The sequence below is a fragment of the Schistocerca americana genome, chromosome 2 (genome assembly GCF_021461395.2).
Source record: "Schistocerca americana isolate TAMUIC-IGC-003095 chromosome 2, iqSchAmer2.1, whole genome shotgun sequence".
NCBI lineage: Eukaryota > Metazoa > Arthropoda > Insecta > Orthoptera > Acrididae > Schistocerca > Schistocerca americana.
In genome coordinates this window covers 210,245,138-210,270,040 of record NC_060120.1, presented here as the reverse complement: position 1 = coordinate 210,270,040, position 24,903 = coordinate 210,245,138, and the positions used below count along the sequence as shown (strand labels likewise).

At 40.8% G+C, this 24,903-nt stretch overlaps 1 protein-coding gene across 1 annotated transcript in view; it reads right to left on the bottom strand.

Moving 5' to 3' along the window:
• LOC124595949 (inositol polyphosphate 5-phosphatase E) overlaps positions 1-17,071 on the bottom strand; it is an 83,305-nt gene extending 66,234 nt beyond the window's left edge. The window contains exon 1 of the mRNA XM_047134870.1: positions 16,131-17,071. Within this exon, the coding sequence (XP_046990826.1) occupies positions 16,131-17,038 (908 nt within the window). The 5' untranslated portion in view covers positions 17,039-17,071. The remainder of the gene's footprint in view (positions 1-16,130) is intronic.
• Between the last annotated feature and the right edge of the window lie 7,832 nt (positions 17,072-24,903).

Sequence of the window (24,903 nt, the reverse complement as noted above, 5' to 3'; positions counted from 1 at the left end):
GTGTCCATTCATGCGAATGGACAGTTTGTTGCTGGTCATTCCCACATAGAAAGCTTCACAGTGTAGGCAGGTCAGTTGGTAAATCACGTGGGTGCTTTCACACGTGGCTCTGCATTTGATCGTGTACACCTTCCGGGTTACAGGACTGGAGTAGGTGGTGGTGGGAGGGTGCATGGGACAGTTTTTATACCGGCAGCGGTTACAAGGGTAGGAGCCAGAGGCTAGGGAAGGTGGTTTGGGGATTTCATATATGGATGGATGGATATGTGTGTTTGTGCGAGTGTATACCCGTCCTTTTTTCCCCCTAAGGTAAGTCTTTCCGCTCCCGGGATTGGAATGACTCCTTACCCTCTCCCTTAAAACCCACATCCTTTCGTCTTTCCCTCTCCTTCCCTCTTTCCTGATGAGGCAACAGTTTGTTGCGAAAGCTTGAATTTTGTGTGTATGTTTGTGTTTGTTTGTGTGTCTGTCGACCTGCCAGCACTTTCATTTGGTAAGTCACATCATCTTTGTTTTTAGATATATATATATATATATATATATATATATATATATATATATATATATATATATATATATATATATATATATATATATATATATATATATATATATATAAAAAAAACAAAGATGAGGTGACTTACCGAACAAAAGCGCTGGCAGGTCGATAGATACACAAACAAACACAAACATACACACAAAATTCAAGCTTTCGCAACAAACTGTTGCCTCATCAGGAAAGAGGGAAGGAGAGGGGAAGACGAAAGGAAGTGGGTTTTAAGGGAGAGGGTAAGGAGTCATTCCAATCCCGGGAGCGGAAAGACTTACCTTAGGGGGAAAAAAGGACAGGTATACACTAGCACACACGCACATATCCATCCACACATACAGACACAAGCAGACATATTTAAAGACAAAGAGTTTGGGCAGAGATGTCAGTCGAGGCAGAAGTGTAGAGGCAAAGAAGTTGTTGAAAGACAGGTGAGGTATGAGTGGCGGCAACTTGAAATTAGCGGAGATTGAGGCCTGGCGGATGACGAGAAGAGAGGATATACTGAAGGGCAAGTTCCCATCTCCGGAGTTCGGATAGGTTGGTGTTGGTGGGAAGTATCCAGATAACCCGGACGGTGTAACACTGTGCCAAGATGTGCTGGCTGTGCACCAAGGCATGTTTAGCCACAGGGTGATCCTCATTACCAACAAACACTGTCTGCCTGTGTCCGTTCATGCGAATGGACAGTTTGTTGCTGGTCATTCCCACATAGAATGCATCACAGTGTAGGCAGGTCAGTTGGTAAATCACGTGGGTGCTTTCACACGTGGCTCTGCCTCTGATCGTGTACACCTTCCGGGTTACAGGACTGGAGTAGGTGGTGGTGGGAGGGTGCATGGGACAGGTTTTGCATCGGGGGCGGTTACAAGGATAGGAGCCAGAGGGTAGGGAAGGTGGTTTGGGGATTTCATAGGGATGAACTAACAGGTTACGAAGGTTACTCTTGGTGGAGTGGGGAGGATTTCATGAAGGATGGATCTCATTTCAGGGCAGGATTTGAGGAAGTCGTATCCCTGCTGGAGAGCCACATTCAGAGTCTGGTCCAGTCCCGGAAAGTATCCTGTCACAAGTGGGGGCACTTTTGTGGTTCTTCTGTGGGGGATTCTGGGTTTGAGGGGACGAGGAAGTGGCTCTGGTTATTTGCTTCTGTACCAGGTCGGGAGGGTAGTTGCGGGATGCGAAAGCTGTTTTCAGGTTGTTGGTGTAATGATTCAGGGATTCCGGACTGGAGCAGATTCGTTTGCCACGAAGACCTAGGCTGTAGGGAAGGGACCGTTTGATGTGGAATGGGTGGCAGCTGTCATAATGGAGGTACTGTTGCTTGTTGGTGGGTTTGATGTGGACGGACGTGTGAAGTTGGCCATTGGACAGGTGGAGGTCAACGTCAAGGAAAGTGGCATGGGATTTGGAGTAGGACCAGGTGAAACTGATGGAACCAAAGGAGTTGAGGTTGGAGAGGAAATTCTGGAGTTCTTCTTCACTGTGAGTCCAGATCATGAAGATGTCATCAATAAATCTGTACCAAACTTTGGGTTGGCAGACTTGGGTAACCAAGAAGGCTTCCTCTAAGCGACCCATGAATAGGTTGGCGTACGAGGGAGCCATCCTGGTGCCCATGGCTGTTCCCTTTAATTGTTGGTATGTCTGGCCCTCAAAAGTGAAGAAGTTGTGGGTCAGGATGAAGCTGGCTAAGGTGATGAGGAAAGAGGTTTTAGGTAGGGTGGCAGGTGATCGGCGTGAAAGGAAATGCTCCATCGCAGCGAGGCCCTGGACGTGCGGAATATTTGTGTATAAGGACGTGGCATCAATGGTTACAAGGATGGTTTCCGGGGGTAACAGATTGGGTAAGGATTCCAGGCGTTCAAGGAAGTGGTTGGTGTCCTTGATGAAGGATGGGAGACTGCATGTAATGGGTTGAAGGTGTTGATCTACGTAGGCAGAGATGCGTTCTGTGGGGGCTTGGTAACCAGCTACAATGGGGCGGCCGGGATGATTGGGTTTGTGGATTTTAGGAAGAAGGTAGAAGGTAGGGGTGCGGGGTGTCGGTAGGGTCAGGAGGTTGATGGAGTCAGGTGAAAGGTTTTGCAGGGGGCCTAAGGTTCTGAGGATTCCTTGAAGCTCCGCCTGGACATCGGGAATGGGGTTACCTTGGCAAACTTTGTATGTGGTGTTGTCTGAAAGCTGACGCAGTCCCTCAGCCACATACTCCCGACGATCAAGTACCACGGTCGTGGAACCCTTGTCCGCCGGAAGAATGACGACCTTGGAGATTTGCTCCTGATGGGATCTGTACTTGTGACACATTCTTTGTCCAGCAAGCCTACTGGCCCCAACCTCTGCAAGCCCCCTGCCCCATATCCATTTCACTCTGCCCCAGGGCCCTCACTTCATTCATTCTGCATGCACACCCTCTTCCTGACTGTCTCCCCTTTCTCCGTTCTGTCACTCCCTTCCAATCCATATCTACATGTCTCTGTCATTTTCCACAGTGTGAATTCACCAGTGTCCATGTCCCATTCCTGTCCCATGTACCTCTGCCTCCCTCCCAACTATCAGTCACCTTGACAAGCCAACTTGCTACGATTAGAAACTGAAATATTATAACTGTTTTCTGCAACAATGTCTATAAATGCATAATGGATACTTCGCACGCCTATTGATAGACTTGAGACAGCAATGAAATTCCCATGAAGCACACTTTCTTAATATGAGCTGCAGAATAGTCTCATCAGGAAGAGAGTCAGAAAGGGTTCAATTTTGGGTCCACTCCTTTTCTTTGCACATGTCAATGGCATTCTGCTCAACATTCAACAAGTAGAACTGGTACTTTCTGCAGACAATATTAGTTTTACAATAAATCCCACTAGAGAGAAAGAAATGCAACAGTTTGCTAATGATGTTTCTCACAGATTTATGGTGGTTTTCTGAAAATGGACTCTCCCTTAATTTTGAGAAAACACACCATATTCAGTTCTACCCAACAAATAGAGTCATGTCAACAACAGGTGTAGAACATGAGCAGGAGTCAGCAAATAGGGTAGACGGTTCCACATGAATCAGTAAACAGGGCAGATTGCTCCAAATTTTTTGGTGTACATAATGATGAAAACTTGCACTGGAAGACACATATTACTGAGCTGCCAAAAAATCAGCTACTTGTGCTCTTTGTATAAGTGCTAACCTTAGAAACAAATGAACCAATCTCCTGACATATTTTGCTTATTTCCACTCAATAATGTCATATGGAAGAATTTTCTCAGGTAAATCATCATTTAGAATGAAAGTATTTACTGTATAAAAGTGAGCAATAACAATAATATGTGGTGGGGTGCTCACTCACAGACGTCAAGCAGGTATCTCTTCCAGGAGTTAGACATTTTAACTACACCATCACAATACATGCATTCACTAATGAAATTTGTCAGATACAAACCATCACAATTGACCACACATACAACACTAGAATAAAGGATTGCCCATTGTTAAAGCTGTCGATGGCTCAGAAAGGAGTTAAATATGTGGCAATAAAACTTTATGGTCATTTGTCTTGTAAGATAATATATCTGACATGTAGCAAACTAAGTTTAAAATCTAACCTAAAATCATTTCTCCTGTACAATTCCTCCTATCCCATGGACGAATTTCTATTTAAAAACTGGTCACCTGTTTATAAAACAAATAAATGAAATAAAAAAAGAGGAGAGAGGGAGTCATATAAGATTCTTTCAAATGATTTATCGAACATGTCACTAACTAACTAACTAGCTCACTCACTCACTCATTCTCAAATAGCATGTGGGAAGATGAATACCTAAATCTTTCAAACAAGCTCTAATTTGTCATATTTTATTATGATAGACCTTTCTCCCTCAGAAGGTGGGAGTTAACAAATATTTTGGCATTCAGGGAAGAAAGTTGGTAACACCAGTTTCATGAAAACATCTCACTGCAACAAAAATTCCTCTGTTTTAACGATTGGCACCCCAATTAATTTATCACCTCTGTGTCTCTCGCTCCTCTATTTCGCAGTAATACAAAACGAGCTGTCCTTCTTTGTACTTATTTAACGTCATCTATTAATCTATCTGGCAAGGATCTCATATTACACAGCAATTACTCCAGAAGAGGATGGGTAAGCATAGTGTAGGCAGTCTAATAAATTTGTCGCATCTTCTTAGTGTTCTGTTAATAAGACACAATCTTTGGTTCTCTTTCTCAAAAATACTCCCTATTTCATTGTTCCTATAGTGCAATTTTGGGACAGGTCACCATTTAAACAGAAAGTATTTATTGCATAAAACAAAGAAATTGATATTAGGTGTCAGATTCACATGCATATATATTTAAGTGTCTTCCATTTAAACAAGCAAGTAAACCAAAAATAATGTCACAATAAATTGATTGTTGTTGAAATCTGTCATCAACAACCCACTCCATTTAGAAAATGAGATTAACATAGGCAGTAAAAAGAAAACAGCTTCACAACTCTATACTGAATATGACTCTGGCTTAGTTAGGAGTGAAGTTCAGTAGCGGCTATCAAGCTCTTTCATAGCCTACCCAAGGATATAAAATGTCTAGCAGACAGCAAACATAATTTTAAAAGCAAATAAAATACCTTTGTTTGTGGACACATCACTGAACAAGGTATTAGACATAATTGTTCAATTATATACCATAGCTAACAAAAGCTTAACGGTTATCAAGTAACTAGGCCTACATAGTAGCTTTTAGCATGAAGTAACATGTACAAATGACATATTTTCTATTACATTTTTTTTTTAAATAACATATGAGTAAGTACACAAGAAGGCAGCCAAATAATTGTAAACAGATAAAAGAAACATGCAATCCACACAATATAAAGATTAAATGGGTCTCAAAATTAGAGAAAACAAGAAGTGTAAGACATTAATTCACTCTGCAATCCATACAATAAAAGTTCATCAGAACTGAATGCATTATTCTACAAAATCTCATGCTCATACAGCTAAATAATAGAAAGTTAATTCAACAATACTGGAAAATTGTTATTTTCCACAATCACATGCTTCAGCTGTGAATAACAATCACAAAAAAATATACAAGTTCAAACTAGAAGTATATGACACTTAGTGCTTTCTTTGAGAGTGTGTTTGGGGGAGGGGGGGAGTGAGAGAGAGGAAGAGGGGAGAGAACACAAGCTACACTTTTTTCTCATGACTGAGCCCCTGCCAAATCTTCCATCTTCCCCCTGGTTATAAACTACTGTTATGATGCACTGTTTGGCAATTAATTACTTGCAAACAAGAACACAGAATATAAAAAAGGTTGGTTAGAAACTAGGGTCAGTCCATGTGAAATCAACCGATGGTCTGGTTCTTGAAATCTCAGATTTTGATAATTTTTTGTACATTTGTGGTAGTAATCTGCACGAAAAATCCCACATTAAAATTTGTTTGGGCCTTTCATTTTAGAGTTATTAATTTTTAAAACCTCCAAAGTTATGCTTTTAAATCTTAAAGTCACCATATCTAAAAAGCTATTTGACTTACAGACCTAATATTTGTACCATTTCATTCAGTTTCTTATAAGCTTTAAAAGTATGTGCCAGTTAACTCTATTCATAACAATGTTCATTTTTTCTAAAATTAAATTATTTTTTAATTTTAAAAATTTCAAAATCAAAATTTTTTGTTTAAAAAATGTATGTTAGTCACACAAAAATGGAAAATCCAGGATGGAATGTAACAATATTATGGAAAGGTAAGTTGCTAGTCACTATATAGCAGAGATGCTGAGTTGCATATAGGCACAACAAAAAGACGGTCACAAATATAGCTTTCGGCCAGTAAGGCCTTCATCAAAATTAGACAGCAAACACACACATACACATTTATGCAAATGCAATTCACACACACAACTACAGCCTCAGGCAACTGAGACCATGCTGCAAGCAACAGCACCAGTGCATGATGGGAGTGGTGACTGGGTGGAGGTAAGGAGGAGGCTGGGGTGGGGAGGGACAGCAGGATAGGGATGGGGGACAGTGACTTGCTGTTGGGGAGCACACAGGGACGAGGTGGAAAGAGGGTAGGGCAGCTATGTGCAGTCAGGAGGTTAGACACAGGAAGCGGAGAGATGGGGAGGTGGGGTGGCAAAAAAGGAGAGAAGTAAAGAGACTGGGTGCCATGGAGGAATGAGGGCAGTGTAGTGCTGGAATGGAGTTTGAATACTTCATTAGTAGTGTAGCACTTGACACAGTCACGTCCATTAATAATTTGGGCGTAACATTGCAGAGCGATATGAAGTGGGACAAGTATGTAATAGCAGTTGTGGGGAAGGCGGATCGTCGTCGTCGGTTCATTGGTAGAATCTTGGGAAGATGTGGTTCATCTGTAAAGGAGACCGCTTATAAAACACTAATACGACCTATTCTTGAGTACTGCTCGAGCGTTTGGGATCCCTATCAAGTCGGATTGAGGGAGGACATAGAAGCAATTCAGAGGCGGGCTGCTAGATTTATTTCTGGTAGGTTTGATCATCAGGCGAGTGTTACGGAAATGCTTCAGGAACTCGGGTGGGAGTCTCTAGAGGATAGGAGACGTTCTTTTCGTGAATCGCTAATGAGGAAATTTAGAGAACCGGCATTTGAGGCTGATTGCAGTACAATTTTACTGCCGCCAACTTACATTTCACGGAAAGACCAGAACGATAAGATAAGAGAGATTAGGGCTTGTACAGAGGCATATAGGCAGTCATTTTTCCCTCGTTCTGTTTGGGAGTGGAACAGGAAGAGAAGATGCTAGTTGTGGTATGAGGTGCCCTCCACCACGCACTGTATAGTGGACTGCGGAGTATGTATGTAGATGTAGATGAAACAGAGAAGGGGCTGGATGGGAGAGGACAATGACTAACGAACGTTGAGGCCAGGAGGGTTATGGGAATGTATGATATATTGCAAGGGAAGTTCCCACCGGTGCAGTTCAGAAAAGCTGGTGTTGGTGGGAAGGATCCATATGGCATAGGATGTGAAGCAGTCATTGAAATGAAGAATGCCATGTTTGGAAGCATGCTCAGCATCAGGGTGGTCCACTTGTTTCTTGGCCACAGTTTGTTGGTGGCCATTCATGCAGACAGACATGTTGGTTGTCATGCCCACACAGAATGCACCATAGTGGTTGCAGCTTAACTTGTAGATCACACGACTTTGATTTGATAGCTGACATTTGGACTGGAGTAGGTGGTGATGGGAGGATGTGCAGAGCAGGTCTTGCATCTAGGTCTATTAAATAGGTATGAGCCATGAGGTAAGGGGTTGGGAGCAGGGGTTGTGTAGGGATGGGTGAATATATCATGTAGGTTTGTTGGACGGCGAAATACCACTACGGGAGTGATGGGAAGGATAGTGGGCAGGACATTTCTCATTTCAGGGCACGACGAGAGGTAGTCAAAACCCTGGTGAAGAATGTAATTCAGTTGTTCCAATCCTGGGTGCTACTGAGTTACGAGGGCAACACTTCTCTGTGGCTGGCAGTGGGACTTTGTTAAGTGGTGGGAAACTAGAAACATCACGCACAGAAGGGAGTTGTTGGTATGGGATGGGTGGCAGCTGTCCAAGTGGAGGCATTGCTGGTGGTTGTAGGTTTGATATGGACGGAGGTACTTACGCAGCCATCTTCGAGGTGGAGGTCAACAACTAGGAAGGTGGTTTGTTGGGTTGAGTAGGACTAGGTGAAGCAAATGGGGGAGAAGTTGTTGAGGTTCTGGTAAACCATTGTTATCCTCCCAACCTTGCACAAAAACAAATCTCCTTCTTCCTAGTCTCCCACCATCTCAAAGTTCCACTGTCTGGCTACAGAGGAGCATTCCCCTCGTAACTCAGTACCACCCAGGACTGGAGCAACTGAATTACATTCTCTGCCAGGGTTTTAACTACTTTTTGTCATGCCCTGAAATGAGAAATGTCCTACCCACTATCTTTCCCACCCCTCCCACAGTGGTATTCCACTGTCCACCGAACCTACATAATATACTCGTCCATCCCTACACAACCCTTGCTTCCAACCCCTTAACTCATGGCTCACACCCTAGTAATAGACCTAGATGCAAGACCTGTGCTACACATGCTCCAATCACCACTTACTCCAATCCGGTCACAAACACCATGTATCCTATCAAAGGCAGGGCTATCTGTAAAACCAGTCAAGTGATCTACAGGCTAAGCTGCACCCACTGTGCTGCATTCTATGTGGCCATGACAACCAACAAGCTGTCTGTATGCTTGAATGGCCACAGATAAACTGTAGCCATGAAACAAGAGGTCCACCCTGTTGCTGAGCATGGTGCCAAACATGACATTCTTCATTTCAATGACTGCTTCACAGCCCGTGCCATATGGATCCTTCCCACCGACACCAGCTTTGCTGAATTACACAGGTGGTAACTTTCCTTGCAATATATCTTGCATTCCCATAACCGTCCTGGTTTCAACCTTTGTTAGTCATTGTCCTCTCCCATCCAGCCCCTTCCCTGTTTCCATTCCAGCACTACACCACCCTCATTCCTCCATATGGCACCCAGTCTGTTTACTTCTCACCTTTTCCGCTACCCCCCCCCCCCCCCTCCCCATCTCTCCACCTACTTTGTCTAACCTCCTGACTGCACATAGCTGCCCTACCCTCTTTCCACCTCGTCCCTGCGCGCTCCCAAACAGCAAGTCACTGTCCCCCCCCCCCCTATCCTGCTGTCCCTCCCCACCCCAGCCTCCTCCTTACCTCCACTCAATCGCCACTCCCATCATGCACCGGTGCTGCTGCTCGCAGTGTGGCCTCAGTTGCCTAAGAATGCAGTCGTGTGTGTGAATTGCGTTTGTGCGAGTATGTATGTGTGTGTGTGTTTTCCGTCTAATTCTGACAAAGGCCTTACTGGCCGAAAGCTATATTGGTGATGGTCTTTTTGTTGTGCCTATCTGGGACTCAGCATCTCTGCTGTATGGTGAGAAGCAACTTTCATTTTCAGAATATTGTTATGTTAGTCGTACACTATTTGTTAATGTGTGTGCCAAATTTCATGATGGTGCACGAGTGGGAATATGTTAAAATAAATTTTATTTTACTGCTAAGTGCAGCACCTAGTGCATAGTCTTTATGGCTCTGGATATGTTACTAAGACATAATAAGTCAAAAACCCAATAAGGCTGACAAATCATTTTTTATTTAGTGACAATAAATTTATTACATTATTAGAATTATACATTTACATTTAAATTCAGGTCTGGATTTCTCATGTCAACTGTGAAGATTTTTCTCATACACAGTGACAACAGATGCTCAAAAGAGACTATGAACAATTTATTTAAATATACCTTCATTTTCCAAATACATGAATGTCAATCAATATTATTAATTAAATAATAATGCAGTTATTATTATTTAACTATGTATTACTTAAGTGCCTTACAAAGAGAAATTTTTCACTTATCTCCAAAATAAAGATATTATGGTGATTCAGCAACGACATTGGTAGCCAAAGACTTTGGTCATGTGTGTGTGTGTGTGTGAGAGAGAGAGAGAGAGAGAGAGAGAGAGAGAGAGAGAGAGAGAGAGAATACTGTCTAATTCTGATGAAGACCTGTTTGGCAGAAAGTTTCATTTGATAATCTTTTTGCTGTGCCTCTCTGCAACTCAGCATCTCCTGAACTATGTGCTGTACAATCATATAATTTTGCAGATACGTTCAGTGGTGTATCTGAATGTTGTCTGCAAACTGTGTTGGAAATAGAGTTGGTACTAAAGAAGTAATAAATTAAAACATCATTTCTGATGCTGAAGTTTAACTGCATGAACAGCAAAAGTGTAGTAAGTGGTAAGCTTTTTTACTTTCATCATTTTGTGGGAGTGTCAGCAAGAACTATCACATACGAAACTTGCAACTTGTACCTGGTTCCAGGATAGTCACTTAGTAATCTATATATTTTGTAACCGTGTGACAAACACAGAAAGCTGCATCCTGATTATGCTGGGAATTATTAATAGCTGTCAGTTTAGAGTTGTCATGAAGCAAAGGAGAAATGACTGATGAAACTGATAGATGCAGTGTTCAATATCAGGTTTACATAGTGCTAACTGTGAATGACAATGTGATACTCCCAGATTAGGCTCGGTGAAATATATAAGGTATCCTTAATATGAATATCATATCAAACAAAAAAATCTGAAGAGTAATGCGCAGAGGCAGTTTTTGAAAATGTCTTACGGTCATGGAGTTTTATAGGTTACATTTACAACTGGATGTTAAGAGGGTCACATCTTTAGCTTCAACAACGGATAAAAAGTAGCAGAATGGGAGGCAGAAAAGGATGGATGCATGTGAAAAAGGAGAATGGTACTGAGGATAGTACATACCAGAAATGTTATCAATACACATGAAGACTAACATTATATACATATATCAGTTTTCATATGATATGTGGCAGGTCTTCCACACTCTTTGGAGACTCATTTTTCAGTTATGATGGTTAAAACCTGTGCAGAGTTGTAAGAGCTTCAAGAAGTAATGGAAACTGATTTAAGAGGAAATTTGGCTGATAAACTGAGCGCATAACTAAACTATGTGGCATAAGACAGAATTATGAACAGATGTGTGTGTTTGGTGCATTGGTAGTTGCCTATACAGATTAGTCACAGACAGCAAAAGAGAGAGTAGAGAAACAAGATGAGAGACATAAATAAGTTCATGGTACACGTACATTTACAACAAAAGGAATTGTATTAGGCTATGGCATTCATAATAAAATTTGGGTCCACTACTACCAACCCAAAACTCAGACAGCAACCAAGGAATGGAATGACAGAAAAGCAAAAGCTGAAATAGTCAATTCCATTTTTAAATGTTCCTTCACAAATGAAAACCCAAGAGAACTGTCCCAATTTAATCCTCACAGCACTGAAAAGACGAATGAAAGAAGCATTAGTATCAGCAGTGATGAGAAACAACTGAAATTGTTAAAACTGAACAAAGCTCCAGGACCCGATAGAATCCCTGTTAGATTCTATACTGAATTTTCAGCTGAGTTATCCTCTTTTCTAACTATGATCTACTGTAGATCCCTTGAACAAAAAATCATGTCCACTTCTTGGAAAAAAGCACACATCACACCCATCTACAAGAAGGATAGTGGAACATCTCCACAACCTACTGTCCACTATCTTTGAACATATTCTGAGCTCAAACACAATGAGGTATCTTGAACAGTATGACCTCCTCAGTGCCACCAAGCATGGATTCTGAAAACATCAAACATGTGAAACCCAACACACACTTTTCCCACACGACATACTGAAGGCTGTATTTCTTCATTTTCAAAAAGCATTTGACTCAGTACCACACCTATGCTTATTGTACTCAGTACCACACCTATGCTTATTGTACTCAGTACCACACCTATGCTTATTGTCAGAAGTACGTTCCATATGGGGTATCAAGTGAAATTTGTGACTGAACTGAGGACTTTTTGATAGGGAGTTTTGGAGAGTCATTGTCAGATGTAAAAGTAATTTCAGGTCTGCCCCAGGGATATGTATTGGGACCCTTGCTGTTCATGTTGTAGATTAAGGACTTTGCAGACGGTATTAATGATAACCTAAGACTTTTTGCAGATGATGTAATTATCTACACTACTGGCCATTAAAATTGCTACACCACGAAGATGACATGCTACAGACTCGAAATTTAAGACTTTTTGCAGATGATGTAATTATCTACACTACTGGCCATTAAAATTGCTACACCACGAAGATGACATGCTACAGACTCGAAATTTAACCGACAGGAAGAAGATGCTGTGATATGCAAATTATTAGCTTTTCAGAGCATTCACACAAGGTTGGCGCCGGTAGCGACACCGACAACGTTCTGACATGAGGAAAGTTTCCAACCGATTTCTCATACACAAACAACAGTTGACCGGCGTTACCTGGTGAAACGTTGTTGTGATGCCTCGTGTAAGGAGGAGAAATGCGTACCATCATGTTTCTGACTTTGATAAAGGTCGGATTGTAGCCTATCGTGATTGCGGTTTACTGTCTCGTGAAGTTGCTGCCCGCGTTGGTTGAGATACAATGACTGTTAGCAGAATATGGAATCGGTTGGTTCAGAAGGGTAATAAGGAACGCCGTGCTGGATCCCAACAGCCTGGTATCACTAGCAGTCGAGATGACTGGCATCATATCCACATGGCTGTAAAGGATCATGCAGCCACGTCTCGATTCTTGAGTCAACAGATGGGGAAGTTTGCAAGACAACAACTATCTGCACAAACAGTTTGATGACGTTTGCAGCAGCATGGACTATCAGCTTGGAGACCATGGCTGTGGTTACCCTTGACGCTGCATCACAAACAGGAGCGTGTGCGATGGTGCACTCAACAACGAACCTGGGTCCACGAATGGCAAAACGTCATTTTTTCTGATGAATCCAGGTTCTGTTTACAGCATCGTGATGGTCACATCCGTGTTTGGCAACATTGCAGTGGGCGCACATTGGAAGCGTGTATTTGTCATCGCCATACTGGCGTATCACCCGGCGTGATGGTATGGGGTGCCATTGGTTACACATCTCGGTCACCTCTTGTTCGCATTGATGGCACTTTGAACAGTGGACGTTACATTTCAGATGTGTTACAATCGATGGCTCTACCCTTCATTCGGTCCCTGCGAAACCCTACATTTCAGCAAGATAATGCACTACAGCATGTTGCAGGTCCTGTACGGGCCTTTCTGGATACAGAAAATGTTTGACTGCTGTCCTGGTCAGCACATTCTCCTGATCTCTCACCAATTGAAAACGTCTGGTCAATGGTGGCCAAGCAACTGGCTCATCACAATATGCCAGTCACTACTCTTGATGAACTGTGGCACCGTGTTGAAGCTGCATGGGCAGCTGTACCTGTACACACCATCCAATCTCTGTTTGACTCAATGCCCAGGCGTATCAAGGCTGTTATTACGGCCAGAGGTGGTTGTTCTGGGTACTGATTTCTCAGGATCTATACACCTAAATTGCGTGAAAATGTAATCACATGTCAGTTCTAGTATAATATATTTGTCCAATGAATACCCGTTTATCATCTGCATTTCTTCTTGGTGTAGCAATTTTAATGGCCAGTAGTGTATATTAAGGCACTGGCTGAAACTGGATAAATATTCAGTCAGATCTCGATAAGATTTCAAAGTGGTGCAGATATTGGCAACTAGCTTTAAACATTCAGAAATGTAAATTGTGCACTTCACAAAATAAAAACAAACAAAAAAACATAGTATCCTATGACTATAATACCAATGAGTCACAGCCAAAATTGAGTAACTCATATGAATACCTGGGTGTAACATTTTGTAGGGATGTGAAATGGAATGAAGATCACATAGGCTCAGTCATAGGTGAAGTAGGAGGTAGACTTCGGTTTATTGGTAGAATACTAGGTAAGTGCAATGAGTCTGCACAGGAGATTGCATACAAATTACCCATGTGACCCATCCTAGAATACTGCTCAAGTGTTTTGGACCCATATGAGATAGGACTAACAGGGGATATTCAACGTATATACAGAAGGGCAGCACACAGCACAAATGTCCACAGGTTTGTTTGTTCCATGGGTTAGTGTCACAGAGATACTGAAGAAACTGAACTGGAAGACACTTGAAGATTCCGAGAAAGACTTAACAAAGTTTCACGAACTAGCTTTAAATGACAACTCTAGGAATACAGTAAAACCCTCTGTGTGCCGCTCACTTCGGGATTGTGAGGGCAAGAGCAGAATAACTACTGCACACACAGAGGCAATCAAACCATCATTCTTCTCTTGTGCCTTATGTGAATGATATGGGAAGAATTGCTAACTACTGGTACAATGGGATGTACCTTCTGCCACGCACTTCACAGAGGTTTGCAGAGTATAGATGTATATTTCAGGCGAAGAGTTAATACAATGTACAAAGTAAACATAGGATACCACATGTGTTATGAGAAACATTTGACAAACGCACTAAAAAGAATATTTTCGTTCCAAACATTCAGGCATCAAAAAGACCATGGAAACAAAACAGCTGAAAGGTAACAAGAAAGAAGGGCACTGTGAGCTAAACGTGAGTCAATTGTAGAATTAGGGGGTAAAATTGAACTGATGTCACAAGAGTGAAGGCAGTATTACACTGATGAAAGAAATAACATACTGTAAGGAATGAGTTAAAATTTTATGACAGGTGAGGGCCTGAAAATTGGATATCTGCTTTCCAAAAGCAGTGCTCTTCTAATTGAGTCACTTTAGTATTTGTCACTGACTGACTGAAACCAACAACTAAAAGTCTAGCTTACAGTCAATATATCTTCTGGTAAACCTTCCGGGATGTAAGGTCATGGTCCATGAAACTCTTCAGCTCCTAACGTTTCGTCCAGAGCTGAAGAGTTTCATGGACCACGACCTTACATCCCGGAAGGTTTACCAGAAGATATGTCATCCGGTCGTGAAAGCCTTCATACTATTACAGTCAATAATCGCAAACAGAACATGTTACTTCTGATAATTGATTCATCCAGAGATGTTGTGCCTGCTTTATCATAGCTTCTCTCTATTTCTAACAAATGGCACAGAGGTCCTGTCATGGCATAATTGAGAGTGTGACTTGACCATAGCCTCAGTGATGTTACTGAAATGAAATTACTTTACTTCTGTCAGAGTATATGTTGTGTATCACTCAGCTGGAGCCCCAGTGTATGCTAAATTCAGTAACCACTACAAAGATAGCAAAACATATCTCAGTAGCTTAATGAAAATACTCTACATCTGCATACATACACTATAAGATATATTGAAATGCATGACAGAAAGTATTTCCCATCTTCCTTTCCTATACACATATATCACGCGAGAAGTACGATCGCTTAAATGCCTCTGTGCACACAGTAATTAGTCTAGTCTTGTATTCACCACAGGAGCAATAGGTAGGAGGCCTGTAGTATTCTAATAGATTCCTAACTTAGTACTGTTTCTTAAAAATTCACAGGTAGGCATACATGGTGTCTATCTTCAAGCACCTGCCACTTCAGGTTTTTTAAATTTTCCTATGGGGCTAACAGACATAGCATCATTGATGCTGTCCTCCATTCAATACAGCCCTTGAGACATGTTTGATATGGTTTCGATGTACTTTAGCGATATTCGAGAATCAATCACACAAGTGGTTTTTACGTAATCTTATTAATATTAATAAGTCATATGACAAACTACCAGCACACAATTACTCTATTTCTACTTCAGCTAAAACTACTAACACTACCATTAGTGGGATTCCTAATATTATGGGACAATATGATAATTTGTGGGCAGTGACAATCTGAGAATGCAGAATGAAACAGAAATGATAGTACACATGGAGTGCATCCTGTGCATACTACATATAATCTAGAAACACAAATGATCAATTAGAGAATGAGCTGCTATAGTTAAGTGACACTTGGCAAAAAAAAAAAATGTTGTGCACAGATGCAGTTGAAAAATATTGACGAAAACAAGCCAGTTTACATTATGTAAGTAACAAACCTTTCCCTAGCTTTGATTGTTGGTATCAAATGCAGAACTTGTGCTGCAAGTAAGGAATTCCTGGCCAAACTATCCATTGAAGCCACAAATTTCTGTCCTCTTGTGGAAGATGAATTTCCAGACACAGAATTCTCATTATTTACCGTAAGAACTGCCTTCTCTTTTTTGTCATCATCCTGAACTGCTGCAGCGTCATGTGACGATGATCTCTTTTTAAAACGACGCTGTTCTGGTGCACTCCTGTTCGAAACAGGAGAGGAATGTTGTGCCACACAAGATACAAGGTTATCTGCCGATCTCCTCTGAGAGAGTAGTTGCCTTCTCAGGCGGGCTTGTGAAACAGAATTTTTGGGTGAGCAAGATTCACAAGAAGAAATTTCGCTTGCCGATGGTGATAGGGACAACTCGTGATGCACAGATGACGTTTCTTCTCTATCTCCAGAACTTGATTCATTTTGCTTTCTATTACTCGCAATGTCGGAATTTATACTAAAGGTTTCCTCCAACGACGCCGACTTCTTGTCGCTGAAGGCTTTTTTGGTAGTATTTTCTTCAGCCGATGTCCCCAACTGAGCGACGGCTTTTATACTTGATTTATCTTCGGCAACACACTGATAATCAGACCGCTGGTTGCTGCTTGATGATCTGGAACGCTCTGTCATTGCACAACACAGTGCCACTTTTGTGCTGTTATTTAAATCACTCAAGGATTCAGAACACTGATAATTCTTTTGTAATTTCGCCTTCGTCTGGAAGTTTTCCAATGAGTCACCCGAGTCCCTCGGCGTAATAACTTTCACTGGACTACCTTTCCTTTCCTCAAGTTTTCCTTCTTCACACATAGATTTCTTGTGGAAAAATTCTTCCGAATTTGTTGACAAACAGCCAACTTTCGTTTTCTTCTGCATCAACACACGACACAACGATTTCTTTTTCGTTTTGTTGCTTTCGGAAGATTTTCGCACCTCTTCCTCTCCATCATCGTATTCCTCCATTCTACAATCTTTGTAATAACGAAAACATTATCACTGACAGTCTTTTGGAAATTACGATGTTTCTTAACTCTCCTCAGACATTTAAATTGTTGATGTGAAACAGACAAACAAATACGATACGCTAATTACTCCTACATATAAGAGCTAGCTACCAAGCTAGCTTACACGTAGAATCAATTACCGTTGAACATACAGTTGGTATCTCTTTCGATAGGGAAAACATACCTTCTTCCACAATACGAAAACCATGGCTAAAGCAATGTTAAAAACAATTTTCAAGGTGAAACCAAAACATTAGCAGACGACAACTAACTTATCACATTATAAATAAGAATCAGAGATATGAGTAACGCGATTACACGTTCTTACATCAACTTTGGTGTTACTGACGATAGTATCGAAATATGCACCGAATAACGAGCGTGAACAACCATGTGTAGGCCACTCTACACAAGCCAGAACCTTCAGTAAGACAAAATTAGGAGCTGTCAAATAAATATCCGAACTTGCAGAATGGCGTCTCATTCCACGTTAAAAATAAAGGGTGAACAGAAACCTCCGATCTTACTCGTCTGCTTTGACCCGTGACGTAAGCGTGTTGTGGTGTGTGACGTCATTACGGCGCGGAGTTTAGTCTTGTTTTTGTTTGTGGTGCTCTCTGGTGGTGTGTTCATGGTTTTCGTTTGTTTTAATTTAATGCTCATTGCTGTATGTCGGGTGAGTTTGTTATTGAGTGTATTTGGTTGTGGTTTTTTGTTTAGGAATGGATATGAAAGACCGCCTTAATAGTGTTCGGTTGAGGGCGATGATGGGCGAGACAGCGTTAGAACTTATCAAGTTCTTACAACTATTCGGTTTAATCGCCGAAGTTGTTAAGTGTTCTCTTTGCCTTGAGGCGATGAAATTGGTTAAAGTTCCGGCCTCTCGGACCAGCGACGGATACATGTGGTGTTGCCGGAAAGATGGCGTATGGCGTTCTATAAGGCGTGGTACCTGGTTCGAGAAGTCTAGATTGGGCATGCGTGAGATTGTGCTTATTACATATTATTTTTGTTATAGATGCCCACAGAGTTTTTGCGCGTTTGAGACTGGTGTGAGTGAGAGGACTGTTTTAGACTGGTATTCCTTTTGTCGTGAAGTGTGTTCGGAATTTATTAAGTACAGGGGTAAGTTGGGTGGGCATGGGGTGCTTGTGGAGGTGGACGAGTCGCAGTTTGGTAAAAGGAAGTATGGGAGGGGGAAGTCTGTGGCTGGTCTTTGGGTGTGGGGGGCTGTTGTTCACGGGGGTGGGGGTACTGAATGTGTTTTTAGGGTTGTGGAGGGGAGGTCGAAGGCTGAATTAGTGGGGTTAATTGAGGAGTATGTAGAGCCCGGGTCCACAATAGTTTCTGATGCTTTTTCTTGTTATAGGGGGTTGGGTGACAGGGGATTTAATCATTTAGTAGTGAACCACAGTCTAGAATTTAAGAATTATGATACTGGGGCTTGCACTAACACAATTGAGGGGATGTGGGGGGCGGTTAAGTCAGTTCTTGGGAGGGGGAAGAGGCGCTCTTCCAACCTTCAGTCTCATTTAGATGAGTACTGTTGGCGGAAGAGTGTCCCAGAGGCCTATTGCATTTTTCGGGTTTTTTTAAGGGCTGTGGGTAAAATGTATAGGCCGAAAGTGGTTAGTTAGGGTGCATTTGTGTGTGATTGTGGTGGCCAATCTAGTTTGTGGGGCTGGAACTTTTTTGAGGTAAGTTCCGTTTTTTTTTGTTTTTGATGTGTGTTTTGTGTCAACAGAAACATCCGATCTCACGCGTCGGCTTTGACCCGTGACGTTAGGGACCTACACATTGATCTGTAGCGTAGCCCTGAATACGAGGTTAGGTTGGGAGGTTTTTTTTTGGCGGGGGGGGGGGTCAGGGGGGGGCGCAGCCCCCCCCCCCCCTGCCTGGCCTCGAGTACCACTTGTTTATTATTATCTTTGTTCGATCGTAATTTGTGTGATTGGGAGCTGTTGTAGATGTATGTAGGTGTAAGGGAAGTGTTGGTTTTTTAGGTTGGTGTTGGGGGATGTGATCGGTAGGTTCTGTTGAGCTATATAGGTCAACGGAAGTGTTCGATCGTAATTTATGTGATTGGGAGCTGTTGTTGATGTATGTAGGTGTAAGGGAAGTGTTCGGTTTTTTTTTTTTTTTGTGTTGGAGGATGTGATCGGTAGGTTCTGTTGAGCTACATAGGTCAAGGGAAGTGTCCGATTCTGGATAGGAATGTATTTTTTGGTATTTGGTCAGTTTTGTGATGTTGATTTATTTCGTTGTTTTGCGTGGTTTTGTATGGCGGTCGGTGGCTACATTTGTGTATATTTAGTTTGTCCCCACCCAAAAACCCCCAATTTCCCACGCTTGTCCCGTTAGAGTCATTAGGCTTTTTGTGAAACTTGTGTATTTCAGTGTTTATAATACGTATGCGATGTTTTTATATCCGCCATATTGGATAATACGTATGCGATGTTTTTATATCCGCCATATTGGAATTGTCGTTTATAGTCGTTTCCGCTACATTTGTGACGTCATGGGTCAAAGCCGACGGGTAAGATCGGACGCTTCTGTATTTCCAAAATAAATCTGTTTTATTCTCTAAAACATCCAGTTGTAATTTTAACACATGCAGTAGAAGAACAAATCACTGATATACAAGACTAGACTAATTACTGTGTGCACAGAGGCATTTAAGCGATCGTACTTCTCGCATGATATATGTGTATAGGAAAGGAAGATGGGAAATACTTTCTGTCATGCATTTCAATATATCTTATAGTGTATGTATGCAGATGTAGAGTATTTTCATTAAGCTACTGAGATATGTTTTGCTATCTTTGTAGTGGTTACTGAATTTAGCATACACTGGGGCTCCAGCTGAGTGATACACAACATATACTCTGACAGAAGTAAAGTAATTTCATTTCAGTAACATCACTGAGGCTATGGTCAAGTCACACTCTCAATTATGCCATGACAGGACCTCTGTGCCATTTGTTAGAAATAGAGAGAAGCTATGATAAAGCAGGCACAACATCTCTGGATGAATCAATTATCAGAAGTAACATGTTCTGTTTGCGATTATTGACTGTAATAGTATGAAGGCTTTCACGACCAGATGACATATCTTCTGGTAAACCTTACATCCCGGAAGGTTTACCAGAAGATATATTGACTGTAAGCTAGACTTTTAGTTGTTGGTTTCAGTCAGTCAGTGACAAATACTAAAGTGACTCAATTAGAAGAGCACTGCTTTTGGAAAGCAGATATCCAATTTTCAGGCCCTCACCTGTCATAAAATTTTAACTCATTCCTTACAGTATGTTATTTCTTTCATCAGTGTAATACTGCCTTCACTCTTGTGACATCAGTTCAATTTTACCCCCTAATTCTGCAATTGACTCACGTTTAGCTCACAGTGCCCTTCTTTCTTGTTACCTTTCAGCTGTTTTGTTTCCATGGTCTTCTTGATGCCTGAATGTTTGGAACGAAAATATTCTTTTTAGTGCATTTGTCAAGTGTTTCTCATAACACATGTGGTAGCCTATGTTTACTTCATCTGAAAATTTTCCAGTCATTCAGTTCAGTTAAATAATGTAACAGACTGGGAAAATTTATCGGAATCGCATTTTCACATAATTTTTGTCGAGCTCGTGAGTGCTTCTGCCCATTTTTTTTTTTTGCAAATATATAATGCATCAATTGTTTTTATGTCCTCTTCTTCAAAATGTTTCCCATAGACCATGTATCTCGTGGAATTTATCCAGCCTATCCACGGAATTGCTCAATGCTTGTCTGCATTTGTTGGGAAACACCATGCTTTAGCTGTTACCAGCTACATAACAATAACTGCTTGCACATCCTGCAACACAGTATTTGTCTGGCATCTGAAAAATGGTATTTACTTAATAATAATAGACATTAACTGTTAACAACATGCCATTTTTACTAACATATTGTCGGTATACACTACATTGTGTGGCTTCATAGTGTATCACTACCCTTAAGTATTGTTTCTATAACAGGAAGTTATCTCTCTTCCATAGAGAGATCAGCAGTCTTTGGACGTTTGCGAAAATAGTTTATCAGACGTTGCATAGCTCTCAACAATCGAAGTCAAAATGTTTACAATTTGTATTTCCCTGAAGATAATGCTATACATTGGTAGTAGACTGACTTAACAGGGTTGCCACTAATCATGACTCTGGCTTGTGTAAACTTGGCTGTAGGTATTCTAACAATAACTTTAGAGGGAATGTAGTAATAATTATTATATTATTACATAATTACTGTCCCATCTTGTTACTGTTAGTGTTTTCGAAAACAATTAGGAAAGATAATATTCAACAGATTTTATACGCTCTTAGTACAAGAAAACATTCAGAATGAGTCAGTGGAAAGGTACATGCTGTGAGGAGTGATAGTATTCGTGATTCTGAACAAAACCGTCATATGGTATACCCTTTTCCAAATGGTTACTGAAGTAGGACACATTTAATATCACCTTTGTACATTTTTCTTGAATAACTCGAAATTCGTACTGTCCAGTGAAAACGCATACCACTACTTAATTATACAACATGTAATTTTCTACAAAAAAGATCCTATTCATTTTTTTCTGTAGGACTAACAGTTTGCGTGAAGACAGCGTGAGAACAGTTTAAAATCACAGCAGCTTAGATAGTTTTTCTTGGTCACTTTGAGTTGATATCCTGACTTGACAATGCACAAGTGTCCTTTATCAAATTGGTTATCTCAACTTCCTCTACACCACTGTGGCAAATTTTAAACAATAACAAATTTTGGATAATACAGAAAGTAAATAACAATGCACACAAAGGGTGTTCTGTCTTGGAAACCATTCGATATAAAGCTTATGAAGTGTGAAGTGTCCTTTCTGGAATCACTATACTATCACCCTCAAAGCGAGTAACTTTCCTCCTGACGCATCCTATATTCAGTAGCAAATAATCTCGATTTTAAAAAGGACTGCTAAGGGAACAGGCTATGTTGACCTTGGCAGCTGATGTAATAGAATCAGTAAATCGGAATTTACTACTACTGGGAAGATATGTGACTTGGCTAAGGCTTTTGATTGTGTTAACCGTGGCATCCTAATGCATAAGTTATAATATTGCCAAACAGTAGGCACCATGGTTTGTGTTTTTTATCTGACTTGAAACACAAAAAGCAATGTGTATCAGTGTCATGTCAATCACATGATGATAGGCACTCAGAATTTGAAGCAATCAGAAACTGTGTATCACAAAGATCGAAGTTCGGTCCTTTGTTGATTCTGATATACATAAATGATCCTGTATTTCTGATTTCAGAAGATACAAATTTTGTATTTTTTAGAAACGACACAAGCATAGGGAAGCAGCAAATAACATATTAAAAATTCCATATAGTTCAAGGCAATTGGATTACTGAATGCTGATAAGACACAGTACACACAGTTTAGTATTTCTTACAGATCTCCACATGTTTTAAAAATGTTTCTGAAACAACGAAACACAAGAAAGTTTTTGTGACTAAAGGCAGATCACATTTTCAGCTGATTCACACACTGCCTAGAACTAACGAAGTATCTTGGTTAAAAATGAAGGAACTAGTTCATTTTGCAATTTCCATTCACTAATGAGTTATGATTTCATTTTCTGGGGAAATTCGTGTCACAGGGATAGTATTTTCAGAATAGATATGTGTGTTATGAGAATTATATCTGGTGCAAATTTATGATCATCCTGCATAGGTCTCATAAAAAATGGTTATTTTAGCAACTATTTCAATATCCATCATCATCAGTATTCGTCATCATCATACAGATCAATCACTTTGACTCAGCATGTAACATAGGATCCCTGCATGTTCTTCCATTACTACTTATACTGATCTGCCTGCTGCCATTTCAATCCAGCTGTCTTTCTTAAATCTCTGCTCTATCTGTCCAGTGGTCTTCCCTTTGGGTTTTTGATAAACTGGTCTCCAATCTACTTCTTGTTTTGACTACTTGCTAATCTTTTCTTCGTGCAACATGACCAGCCCACAAGAATTTCAAGGTAAGAGTATCTTCTCTATGGTGACTTGCCTAATTTAACATGTCATAGACATATTCTGTGTCTCTTTGCAGATACATAATTCCACCAGGTATATTTCCCTCTGGTCTCCGTTCACTCATCATGATCTTGGTTTAATCATAGTTTATTTTTAGATCAACATCAAAGCAGACTAGCACAAGTTTGCTAACAAATATTGAAATTCTTCTATACTACACTGAAGAGCCAAAGAAACTGATACACCTGACCAATATAGTGTAGGGCCCCCACAATCATATAGAAGTGCTGCAACCCGACATGGCATGAACTCAAGTAGCCAGGCGGGGTGGCTGTGCGGTTCTAGCCGCTACAGTCTGGAGCCGAGCGACCGCTACGGTCGCAGGTTCGAATCCTGCCTTGGGCATGGATTTGTGTGATGTCCTTAGGTTCATTAGGTTTAATTAGTTCTAAGTTCTAGGCGACTGATGACCTCAGAAGTTAAGTCACATAGTGTTCAGAGCCATTTTGAACCAGCCATAAACTCGACTAATGTCTGAAGTAGTGCTGGAGGGAGCTGACACCTTGAATCCTGCAGGGTTGTCCATAAATCCGTAACAGTACGAGGGAGAGGAGATCACTCTTTATTTTATTTAGATGACAAGTTCCATAGGACCAAATTGAGGAGCAAATCTCCAAGGTCATGGAACATGTCAGTAGATGAAATTACAACAAGAAAGTAACAAGAGATAAAAATAAAACGTTTATGAACCCAAAACATGTCAATCTATAAGTTTAAGACAGCGCAATCAACAATACAGCATAACAATCAGATTAATTTTTCAAGGAACTCCTCAATAGAATAGATGAAAAGACTCATGAGGAAACTCTGCAGTCTGGATTTGAAAGCGTGTGGATTACTGCTAAGAGTTTTGAATTCCTGTGGTAGATTATTGAAAATCGATACAGCAGTATACTGTACGCCTTTCTGCACAAGAGTTAAGGAAGTTCAATCCAAATGTAAGTTGGACTTCTGACGAGTACTAACTGAGTGAAAGCTGCTTATTCTTGGGAAAAAGCTGATATTGTTAACAAGAAACAACAGTAAAGAACATACATATTGAGAGGCCATTGTCAAAATACCCAGACTAGTGAACAGGATCGACAAGAGGTTCTTGAACTTACACCACTTATTGCCCAAACCACTCGGTTCTGAGCCAAAAAAATCCTTTTAAAATGGGAAGATTTATCCCAAAATATAATACCATATGACATAAGCGAATGAAAATAAACAAGGTAGACCAATTTTCGAGTTGAACAATCACTTACTTTGGATACTGTTCAAATAGTAAAAATGGCAGCGTTAAGTCTTTGAACAAGATCTTGAAGGTGGGCTTTCCATGACACTTTACTATCTATATGAACACCTAAAAATTTGAACTGTTCAGTTTCACTAATCATATGCCCATTCCATGAAATTAAAACGTCGACTTTTGTTGAATTGTGTGTTAGAAACTGTAAAAACAGAGTCTTACTGTGATTTAGAGTTTGTTTATTTTTACAAGCTATGAGCTTACGTCATGAAACCGAGCCAAAGTTCCACACAACATCCTTTACTACTAAGCTAGTGTCATCAGCAAATTGAAATGGTTTAGAGTTATCCTTAATATTAGAGGGCATATCATTTATATAAATAAGGAACAGTTGTGGCCCCAAA